The sequence below is a fragment of the Schistocerca americana genome, chromosome X (genome assembly GCF_021461395.2).
Source record: "Schistocerca americana isolate TAMUIC-IGC-003095 chromosome X, iqSchAmer2.1, whole genome shotgun sequence".
NCBI lineage: Eukaryota > Metazoa > Arthropoda > Insecta > Orthoptera > Acrididae > Schistocerca > Schistocerca americana.
In genome coordinates this window covers 466,800,292-466,812,870 of record NC_060130.1, presented here as the reverse complement: position 1 = coordinate 466,812,870, position 12,579 = coordinate 466,800,292, and the positions used below count along the sequence as shown (strand labels likewise).

The 12,579-nt window shown below is 36.9% G+C and overlaps 1 protein-coding gene across 5 annotated transcripts in view; it reads left to right on the top strand.

Moving 5' to 3' along the window:
* LOC124555780 (fibulin-1-like) overlaps positions 1–12,579 on the top strand; it is a 630,166-nt gene that overhangs the window by 494,483 nt on the left and 123,104 nt on the right. For all 5 annotated transcript variants that reach the window (XM_047129834.1, XM_047129832.1, XM_047129833.1 and 2 more), the window contains one exon: positions 6,172–6,372. In XM_047129834.1, the coding sequence (XP_046985790.1) occupies positions 6,172–6,372 (201 nt within the window). The remainder of the gene's footprint in view (positions 1–6,171; positions 6,373–12,579) is intronic.

Here is a 12,579-nt window from a genome sequence, read left to right as displayed (position 1 = left end):
GCAGTTCTATCACTGCTCAAGTACTGGTTATTGTTTGTGTTTTACTATCCATGTAAACATATATTGATAAAATGAATATCAGACTAGACTAATATGGGATCACTCTATCAAATGGGTTCCAAAAATTCTACTTTAAAAAACATATTTTTTGTGACAGGAAACAAACTGACACTTTCCATCAATGCTGGGCATTGCATAAAAGATATGATGAGCACTAGTTGCTTGGGCCTATTCCAGCTACACAATGTGAAAATGGTGTTGCAAATATCTGCTGAAACACCAGAGAAAATATGCCTGATTACTCTTACACCTTGTATGATATGACTGTTTTCACATGTGGTCCTGCCTCTGATAGGCCAGCAAATGTCTGTGACAGAGCAGGAGTATAGATGTGCTAGTTGGTTGTGTTGGGCCAGGCTTGTACTTGCATTCTCCTCATTGGTACGATTCATATGGCAAGGAGTTGAGAGTAGATGTTGCATAATCATGGAATAGGACATTTCAAGTACTGTGTGGACAGAGTAGCAGAGTACCATTTTGGGATGCGTGGGTGGGATTGTGGGTATGATACTTGATAAAATACAATAAATTTAATTTTTATTTCAACTATTTGTTTCCTTTTGGAAGATTGTGCTAAGAAAAATCGAGTTGGGCTTCTCAGCTAATTCTGGCTGCATTCAACATCTCTCATTTCTGGTATCATATTGAGTTAAAAACAGACAAAAAATTTAATTGTGATGGGAAACTAGGATTCAATAGCAAGGAAAGGAAGAGAAGGAAAAATAGTAAGGGAGCATGGATTTTATATATATATATATATTTTTTTTTTATTTTGGAGGGGGGGTGAATGGAAAGTGAAACCAACCAAAGACATAGTCAAAGGGGGGTCCAGGTGGTCCATCACCTAAATGAAATTACACGCTCTACTTCCTATGTTCATTTTCAGTCATACAACAAAAAAAGGATTAGCTCTACCTTCTAGTTTCATTGCTGGAAAGCATCTGTCTAGATTTTGAAATAGCTACATCCACATTTTCTACTGAAATTTATGCTCTTTAAGTGTAGTGAACTGGACTGCTTATGATAAACAGCTGTAGGAGGAGCTTGTGTATTGTGAGTAGTTTAATTAGTATTAATAATGACTGTGTTTGGAAATCACAGTGTCTGACCGAGATAATAAGAGAGCGAGAGAGTGTAAGTGGAGAACAGAGGATTACTTTCAGTAGGCATCATTTGAGTCCCACCTACTTATACATCAACATGTATATGCATGTATATATATACTCTGCAAACCACTCTCAGGTGAATGGCAGAGGGTGTGCCCCATTGTACAGTTATTAGGGCTTTCTTCCATTCCATTCACATATAGATCAAGATAAGAATGATTGCTTAAATGCCTATGTATGTGCTGTAATTAGTCTGATCTTCTCTTTGTGATCCCTATGAGAGCTATACAGAGGAGTTTGCTAATAAATTCCTAGATTCTCACTTACAGTTGCTTCACAAGATAGTTTGCATCTAACTTCAAGTGTCTGCCAGTTCAGTTCTTTCAGCATCATCATGACATTCTCCCATGGGTCGAACAAACTTGTGGATCATTCATGCTGCCTTTACTTAGATCCATTCAATATCCCCTGTTAGTCCTATCTGGTGTGAGCCCCACACACATGAGCAGCATTCTAGGATGGATCACATGAGTGTTTTGTATGCAGTCTCCTTTCTATATTGATTGCATTTCTGTAGTATTTAGCCAAAGAACTGCAGTCTGCCACCTGCTTTATCTCTGAGTGAGACTATGTCATTGTTCTATTTCATATCCCAACAAAGTGTTACAACCAGGTATTTTATATGTGTTTACCAATTCCAACTACGATTAATTTATATTGTTGTCACAGATTACTATGTTTTTTGGTTTTGTGAAATACACAATTTCTGAGCATTTAAAGCAAGCTACCAATCTTTTGTACACATTTAAGTCTTATCAAAATCTGACTGAATATTTGTGCTGCTGCTTTCAGACAGTACTTCATTACAGGTAACTGCATCATCTGCAAGAAGTCTGAGGTTGTCACGAAAATTGTGTGCAAGGTCATATAAATAAATGTGAATGATATTCCCAAAGGACTTTGTCAATTTGGTTTGAGAGTGGAACGTGGTTTAGTTGGTAAATTAATTTAATAATAGAAGATAGTTTATTCAGCAACCAAGGAAATTTTCACAACATTGATATTGGTTTGCAATTCAGTGAAACCAATTTTCATATATCAATAGTAATCAGAATAACCTCTTCAAAATGTTGAATGATGCCTCCAGACATACATACAGACTGTACAAGATGACCCCTCCCATCTCTTACTGCCATTTAACCAATAGATACTGTAATTCACCACTCATCACTCATTCAAACTGCCAATGAATAACAGACCCTTACCCTTTAGTATTTGCTCTCCCTCGCCCCCCCCCCCCCCCTCCCTCCCACCCCTCCTCAAACCTATTGGTTAGTGGGATGAGAGTAGTACCTTGAGTTTTCTCTGGTCCCCTGTCTCTCCTGTACATCGGCCCTAGACCCATCAGTTACATGTTATTCACAGTCAAGTGGATGAGTTGTGATAGGCCCTGCACTTCCTGGAAAGGAGACAGTAATTAGTAGGAGAGCTTAATATTTGATGTACATTCAAATATACACAGTGTATCACAGGCACACAAGTTTTCATACAGTAATAGAAAGATAATGGGGAAACAATGCTCAAGTTCTACATAAAATTTTAAGATGTAGATTTCCAAAGCAAATTTGTCTGACACTTGTGATCTCACTTGTGCACAAAGGAAATATCATAAGTCATTTTGTATATGTAAATAAATGTCAAAAATGCCTGAAGTTTGCTCTGTGTGGGTTCATGACATCTTCTACAATATTGTACCGATGATGAACACTTCAGTATTAGTTTATCCCACTAAAAACAGTGAAAATATGGAGCCAAACAAAATACATCTTCCAGATGAAGCTGTTAACAGTCCTTACTAAGAAATACAAAATATTATTTTCAGTTAGATGAACAGCTGTCTATTTCTGATAGGGTGTACTGATGAAATACTAGTTAAACAGTACAGAAACTTAATCCTGTTCTCTTAAAAGACTGTAGACTGTTGGCAAAAACACATCATAAACATATCAAGTATTTTGTCATCCAGTGAAAAGTAATATAATGACATCCAGTGAAAAGTATTATAATGAAAGTCTTTCTTCATTTTGGGAGGAAGATGAACTTCACATAATACATGTACTTTTTGCTCAAGTATTTCCCAGCCCTAAGTGGGTCTCTCATTATATTAAAAATATGTAGTGGTTGTGGCTAGCCTACAGACATTTGTCATAAAGCATTAAGTAACTACTTTTAGAAAAATAAATATTCTGTTACACTCTGTGACAACTGACATTATTTCAGTTAATTGGCCCTAGTAAGGCTCTTGCAGTTTTCCATTATCAAAGAAACAAAACAAAAAAGTGTAGAAACTCATGACAGACATACCTCAAAAATATAATTTTCTTCTATAAAATTATGGCTCCAGAGCATAATTAAAAATACAATTCATTCAATATCTACTGAATTCTTTGGACTAGGTGTCTCTCTTGAAAGTATTTATTGTTTAAATTATTTTTTTTTCAAAGACAATAATCTCAGGGAAAATTAGTTTGGCTATATTGTCAGAGTTTTGAGTAAGAGCACACACACACACACACACACACACACACACACACACACACACACACACACACACACACACACAAAGAGAGAGAGAGAGAGAGAGAGAGAGAGAGAGAGAGAGAGAGAGAGAGAGAACAATATAACATGTGTGGGTGGGTGGGGGGAGGGTGACGGCATACATGTGTGTTTGACTTTTTAAGTTCTTTAACATTGCACATACACAGAATGAACTATCATGTAGATAGTTATAATTCAGATACAAACTTGGGCTTCAAAAGTGTATGTAACACTAACTGTTTCTTGTGTTGAAAAACCATTAGATCACTGTACATTAAAAAAAAATTGCTCAAACCAGTATCTTACTTCAGTAGATTCCATAATGTTATAGTACACATTTTTGTGTCTTATATCATGGAAATATTACAGATTTGTAATCTTAAATAAAAAACCTGAAGCCAAATAAATGTAGACTATCTTCAAGTCTCCAGGCAACAGAAAACTGACAGATGCAATAAAAAACCTGGCAAAAAAGTAACATTTGGAGCCAGGAATTTTGTAAGAGGACAGAGGAGACAGTAGATGAGGTAATGGAAGAGACAAAGTAAAAGAGTAAGAAAGACATGGCTTAAAATACAAAATATAAAACAAATCAAAGGAGGAAACAAATAATATAAAATGATTGTGGGTAAAACTGTCATTAATATGGTGGGAAATGATGAGTGGAAGGAGAGAGGATAATGAGATAGACAACAATAAGAGGGATTAGTCTAAGTTGATACTAGGTGTGTAATAGAAATCAAGCAGATTCCGTAGAACAGCTTCCCTTTTACGATGTATCCTGAGACTTTGAAGCTGGGAAGAAGAATTTAATTCTTCCACATTATTGATTAGCCATCATAATTACTGCCTTTGTGTTGCAGAGAATGCACTCTATCTCTTTTCCAGTAGACACTACCCACGCCTATTTGTTTCTTCTGATCTCTTCATAATCGAAAAGTCCAGAAAGAGAAATGAATAACATATGCACATGAACTGAAATATAACATGAAGTACTCCATAGGTGTCTCTCCTTAGATAAATTTGACTTCACCATTCATGGGGCTTGATAATATAGTGATACATGGCAGCATAGGCAAGTTTTTCAGCAAACAAAATCATAGTAGTATTAGCAGTATATCAAGGTAATGGGTTAATACCGGGCATAACATTTGTGCAGGAAATAGCAGATGTTTTGTAGAACAGTGGAAAGTGGGGAAAGAGTAAATTGGTGGAGCCTCAATCTGTGATTGTCCTCAGAAAAACATTGCCTGATAGACTATGATTCTCTGAAATTAATGATTCTGGGCTAGGGTAGTACTATGTACTAACAGTCACACTCCTTCCAAGTGTTAAGATGAATGATTAACTCTAGAGGTCTTGAAATGAAATGGAAAATGTGCTTGTGTAGAAAGCTGGCCACACAGATGGAAATTGTTGATAAGACTGGCAAGTATTTTTGTTGTGAAGAACAGATACATTTCCCATGAATGCCAAGTCTAGACAGAGTAAGTGTTTTACATGGGAACAATGGCGAAGTGCTGTTATTTGTTGATAGGTGTACAATAAGTAATGCTGGTCATCAAAGAGATCATAATGAACTGGAACCTTGTAAGAAAATTAGCAGTTAAATTGCACCATCATTTGGGCGGACTAAAATATTGTTGCCGCATTTGAAAGAAAGGGCTGTCAGTGTGTGGACTCAAATCTTCTATTGAAAAGCCAATGCAGAAGTGTGCTGTAAAGGTTTCCCTGATCTCTAAGGTAAAAATAGTTATTGATGACTATTAAACTGTCTCAACTGAGGAGGAAGTAGCTCATGTGAGACTGCAACAGTGGATTAGTACTGTATGTAAAATCTGTAGAATGAAGGTAAGCTGAATGGACAGTAGTGTTTTCCCCTCATCTGATTGTATTAAATGTTAGCACATTTTTTAGGAAGTTGCCTGTTTGGAAATCAATAAATACTGTTAAAACTTCAGAAGTTATTTTTCATTGAGAATTTGCAGCTTCCAACACCCTAGTCATGCAATGTTTACCATTAATATAATAGATTAATTATACTATATAGAATATCATAAAATAGTGCCCTCCCCATATAATTTGCATTCAAAATTTAAGATTTACAAGGCTTGTAGATATTTGAACAGGAGATCTTGTTTATTAATCTCAGACACTCTTCTGTCAATTGTTTCAGTAATAGGATTGATTGAATGAGATCTTTTTTATTAATCTCAGAAACTCCTCTGTCAATTGTTTCTGTATTAGAATTGATTGAATAAGATATTGTTATTTAATTGCACAGAAGAGGGAAAAATAATCAGTGAAGCATATATTTCTTCTGAGGTGATACACAGTGTAAATGTAAGTTCCTCATCACTTCATAATTTAAAAAAAAAATATTAACACTTGTTTATCATTTTTCCAGATATAAATGAATGTGAAGAAGGCTTACAGATTTGCAGTCTAGAGTCAGAAGAGTGTGTTAATGAACTTGGTGGCTATCGATGCATCCTTAAACAGACTCAGTTTCCACCTGTTGATGCACACAGTTCTGGAAATACATCTTCAAGTACACGAACATGTGAAACTGGGTACACATTCGACACATTCACTAAAAATTGTGTTGGTAAGTATGTCATATTTATGTTATCTGACATTAATGTATCATGAATATATAAGCATAGGTAGGAAGTGTTGGGGAGTGAGTACCAGGTCACCAGCATTGTGAAGCCTAGTGCAGGGTTGGCTCAGGTGACTGAAAGCATAGGGGAGTTATGTAAGAATTTTATGAAAGAGGATCAGGTAGTGATAGTGGGTGGAGCAGGGAACAGTCTCGATAGGGATGGGGAATATGATGTCAGTGGTGACTTGGTTAAGGTAGCTACTCAAACTGGTGGTATTAATGTGCATTTCGTGCAACTGTTTCAGCGTCATGATCGGCCTCACCTTAATGCGGCTGTTAGGCGCGTTAATGTGGGGCTGGCGAGGGCACTGATGGCGGAGGGCATGGATCACATCTCAGTGGTGCCAGTTTGGTCTATCAGTAGATGGGGTTTCACTAGGCATGGCCTGCACCTAAATAGGTATGGGAAGGGGAGGCTGGCTAAGCTTATAGGTGACAGTGTAGTGGGTGGTGGTGGAGGTAGTGGTATCACTCATGGAAAAATTCCTATAGTAGTTGGTGTTAGAGCTGCACCTTTTTTAGACTGAAGTCAGCTGATAGGTATACCTGCTTAAAGGAAATGCCTCTAACTAAGGGCTCACCTCCAGAGGATGTAATGTTTCCAAGTAGAGAAGGAATTAGCATATTTCATCAAAATATAAGAGGTATTAGAGATAAAGTTAGTGAGCTGCTAATAGATGTTAAATCTGAAATTATTGGTATACCAGAGCACCACTTAAATAATTTGATAATTCGGAGGCTTCCTTTACCAGGCTACAGATTAGCTGGCTGTTTCTCAAGGAGTTCCTTGTGGGGTGGGGGAGTGGCTCTGTACATAAAAAACAGTATTTCATTTGAGTCCATAGACGTATCACGACACTGCACTGAACAGATATTTGAAAGTTTTGCAGCATTAGTTGAATTTAGTGACTAAACTTCTAATTGCTGTTGTTTATAGGTCCCCTAACTCCGACTTCAGAGCATTTTTGCTTAAGCTAGAGAGGGTTCTTGATTCACTTTGTAGGAAGTACCAGAAAGTAGTTCTATGTGGTGACTTCAATATTAATTTTGTACATGATTGTGCAAGAAAAAGGATGTTGGTAGATCTCCTAAATTCATATGATCTGATGCAAACTGTTTTTTTCCCAACTAGGGTGCAGGGGAACAGTAGCACAGTCATAGACAATACTTTTATTCGTTCTTCATTACTAGATGGGCATTCTGTTAGTAAAAGGGTGAATGGCCTTTCAGACCATGATGCACAAATTTTAACACTAAAAGGTTTTTGTACTCTAACCAATGCCGTATTTAATTACAAACTACGTAGGAAAGGTAATCCAACAGCAATAGAGAGTTTTTCAAAACTTGTCAAGGAACAAGAGTGGCAAGATGTTTATAGTGCCGATAATATAGATGATAAATACAATGCTTTCCATAACGCATTTCTCATGCTCTTTGAGAGTTGCTTTCCATTAGAACATTCTAAACAGGGTACTAGCAGTAATGGACAGCCCGGTTGGCTGACTAGTGGGATAAGGATATCATGTAGAACAAAGCAGGAATTATATCAAAATGTTAGAAGTAGTCACAATCAAGCTACAGTAGCCCATTACAAACAGTATTGTAAGGTGCTTAAAAATGTTATTAGCAAGGCAAAAAGTATGTGGTATGCAAATAGAATAGCTAATTCACAGGATAAAATTAAAGCCATATGGTCAGTTGTGAAGGAAGTGTCTGGTCAGCAGCACAAGGTTGACGATATAAAGTCGGTTTGCAGTAATAATATTTCTGTTACTGATAAATCAGATATATGTACAGTATTTAACAACCATTTTCTGAGCATTGCTGGTGAGTTAAATAAAAATGTAGTATCTACAGGAAATCATATAAATTTCTTAGCAAATGCCTTTCTGAGATTGACTTCTGAAATACTCCTCTGTGATACAGACAAGAGGGAGATTGAGACAATAATCAAATCACTGAAGACTAAGGACTCTCATGGTTATGATGGAGTGTCTAGTAGAATATTAAAGTACTGTGCTGCACATGTTAGCCCTGTATTTAGCCATATTTGTAATTTTTCCTTTAGGAATGGTCAGTTTCCTGAGCGATTAAAGTACTCAGTAGTAAAGTCGCTTTATAAAAAGGGAGAAAGGGATAATGTAGATAATTTTAGACCTATTCCTATGCCATCAGTGTTTGCAAAAGTTATCAAAAAGGCTGTGTATGTAAGGTTAATTGATCATTTTATATCACACGATTTCCTATCAAATGTACAGTTCGGCTTTAGAAGTCATTTGACAACTGAAAATGCTATATTCTCTTTTCTCTGTGAGGTACTGGATGGGCTAAACAAAACATTTCGAACGCTTGGCGTATTTTTTGATTTAGCAAAGGCATTTGATTGTGTTGATCACACAATATTGCTCCAGAAGTTGGACCATTACGAATAAGGGGAGTAGCTCACAATTGGTTCACCTCTTACTTTAGCAACAGGCAGCAAAAGGTCATTATTCACAATGCTTATTTTCATTCACTTATGTCATATGGTGTTATGTTTTGGGGTAACTCTTCCCATTCTAGAAGGATATTTTTGGCTCAGAAACGGGCGGTTTGGGCAATAAGTGGTGTGAGTTCACGAACCTCTTGTCAACCTCTTTTCACAAGTCTGGGTATTTTGACATTGGCCTCTCAATAGGTATATTCCTTATTGTCGTTTCTTGTTACCAATATTAGTTTATTTCCAACAATAAGCAGTTTTCACTTGGTTAATACTCGGCAGAAATCAAACCTCCATTTGGATCGGACTTCCTTAACTCTTGTGCAAAAAGGTGTGCAGTATACTGCTGCATCCATTTTCGATAAGCTGCCACTCGAATTAAAAAATCTTATCAGTAATCCACGCACTTTCAAATCGAAACTGAAGAGTTTCCTCATGGGTCATTCCTTCTATTCTGTCGAGGAGTTCCTTGAAAAATTAAGATGATTCTCATTGTATTGCTGATAGCGTTTGCTTAAACTTATGGACTGATTTTCTTTCAGGTTCATGAACATTTATTTTTATCTGTTATTACTTTTTATGTTGTAAGTTCATGTACTGACATGTTCCATGACCTTGGAGATTTGCTCCTCAATTTGGTCCTACGGAACTTGACATTTAAATAAATAAAAAATAAAAAAAGGACAAGAGTTATCATTTGGAAGATTTTGTGCCTGTGGTGTTATTTTTAAGTTCAGTGAATTCACACATCAGAACACTACCAAAGGTATATGGAACTGTTGATGGTGTTGTGATCTATGAAACTGCACACTGCAACAATTTGCTCATTAACCAAACAAACTAATATTGTCAACTGGTGATTATGGGAAGGAGCCCAGCACTAATCAGACCTTTAAAATGTGCACCACACTCATCCCAGAGATACATTCTCAAATAATGGAGAGCTGGTCTCAGTGATATGCCATAAGCAGTGTATATTTGTAGCTGCCATAAGCAGTGTATATTTGTAGCTGCTTAGATTTGTGAGTAAGCTATACACCACTATATGGTGTCACATTCAAAGGCAGAGTCAACTGAACAACATCTTGCCTTTGTGGTAACATATAACAAGGCACAGTGCTTTTTTCATTGAGAACTTTTGGCAGTTTGCTTAATACTGACTTCTACACTGCTTGTGACAACTTAGGCAAGGTGGGATACAAAGGAAGTACATGATTTTGTACTGGATCCATCCTCCCAATCTCTTTGGCTGCTGTATTTGATATGCAGTTTACTGGTAACCCACTAAATGATACAGTTTATTCTTGTTTTGTTGTTGATGAAGTGTGTTTTGGATGTTTTGTGTAATTTTAATTTTGGATGTTTATCTGGAAACTTTAAAATGAAAACAGTGTGGACTTTATGGGCCACTGGGATTTGGCACCTTTGGGAATAAATGAGACTTTTTCTTGGACACATATAGGAGGTAAAAGCTGAAAATCATTGTTAATTAACAGATAACCAGCTATATTTAAAAAAATGTATAATGAGTTACTTCAAATTTATTTTTAAATACACAAATAATGTAGTTACAAACTTAGTGTAAAATATATTTTTACTAGACTTGGATAAAAAGTAGTGACAACAGTGCCATAACATGAAGGATATGCATCCAATGGCATGTGCACTGTATGTAGCTGATAGCAGAAGGTCAGTTGAGGTAGTGCAGTTAGTGGTGATGGCCGTTGTTTGAGTTGGTTGCAGTGTGTATTGTCTGAAAGTGTGGATGGCCAGTTCAGGCACCCAAACAGTATATTAAGGAAACATGAAAAAAATGCATGGGCCAGGACTGAACTGGCATATGGTCTGAGTGCACAACAATGTTTTCAGGGCATTTGGCGATGCAGTATTGATGTACTATATGGCAACGGAATGAGTGAAGGTGTTTCAGAATGGCAGGGATATCATTCAAAACTGACCCAATGAATGGAAATGTCCTCATTCTCCTTACCCACAGAAAATGCTCTGTGAACTAGCTGGTGCCAAAGTGATAGTTATTGTGGCTTAAGTTATATATGGCTTAATCCTGCGTCATGTTGTACCATAGGGGCAGATGGTCACTGCACAATGTGTGACATAACCTTCATTCCACCATGAGAACAAGTGAAGGCACTTTCTGGCACTGCATCCCATCATCCTTCATGACAATGCACAATTCTGCATGGTGAACCCCATGCAGCAGCTCCTGCGTATGTTTGAGGGAGTGGGGGCTGATACTGTATCATCACTGTATTCACCCGCTATGAGCCTATGTGATTACGACTTGGTATGTGCTACAACACAAGAGGATACCACAGTGGCATAGAGAAGTCCTTGTGAGACTTCAGCACAGTTGGATGCACTGACAGTGTATGATGCCTTCCATGTGTGTGGGCGACGGTGATCGAGATGAGTGGTGATTATCTTGAGGTCATGTAATACAGCAAATGTCTGACAATAAAGTCTGGCATGAATTATAATAGTGTTGCCATTACATTTTATCCATCCTACGTATGAAGAAGTGACTACAAAAAGAGGTGGGACACAATCTTAACCAACAGTTTTAATAATCTCGTACTTTTAGGCTAGGATGAGACTTAAATATGTACTTCTCCCTGCTGCACAATTTCAAAGTTACCATGAATCACAAATGACTTAACTGATTTTGTTTAAGTGATAAAAGCTGATTCTGTGAGTTGTTGAGCAGCTTTTAATCATTTATTCATATGCAGAATATTTTCACTGCGTGAATTTTAATACATACATAATCACATACATACTCATAAGTGTAATCTTTACACCATCAATAACACAAAAGGTACACGGGGTAGCCACACAGTCTGAGGTGCCTTGTCACGGTCCACACGGCTCCCCTGGTCAGAGGTTCGAGTCCTCCCTCAGGCACAAGTGTGTGTGTTGTCCTTAGCATAAGTTAGTTTTACTGGTGTGTAAGCCTAGGGACCAATGACCTCAGCAGTTTGGTCCCATAGAACCTTGCCACAAATTGCCAAAAATAGCACAAATTTATATGATCAAAACTAAAAAGAAAATCACAATCACAAAAAAATCAGAAATGTCATAAAAGACTTTGAAAATTTTTATGTAACATGAGATAATTTACAAGCTATACATGTACCATCACACACACACACACACACACACACACACACACAGTGTGCACCTACCAAACAATGTAGTGTGTGTGTGTGTGTGTGTGTGTGTGTGTGTGTGTGTGTGTGTGTGTGTTTCTTTTTGTATGTATATTTGTACTCTATCATGTTAAAGCATTTCTTCCGAAAGATGGCAAAGTTTTTATTCTCTTTGTGGGTCTGTCAACATCTCAGTGCTTCTGCTATTCAGTGAGTGGCCTCCTTTACTCTTAAATTATTTACTTTCTGTCAAAGTTTTCCTTACTATACTTATTTAGAAGAAATATTCAAATGAATTTCAACTCACATCTTTATATCTTCATTATCTTTTGACAGTTTATTATATAATTTGATAAACAATTTGGTTTGAATTCCAACTTTAGATTTTCTGTCCAGTTCTAAAAGATACTATATCTCTATGAAGCTGTACCCAGTATTCTGTAGGAAGGTGTTTGCTGCATAGTGCTCAATATTTTTCATAATGAAATCTGCAGCTTGGAAGAT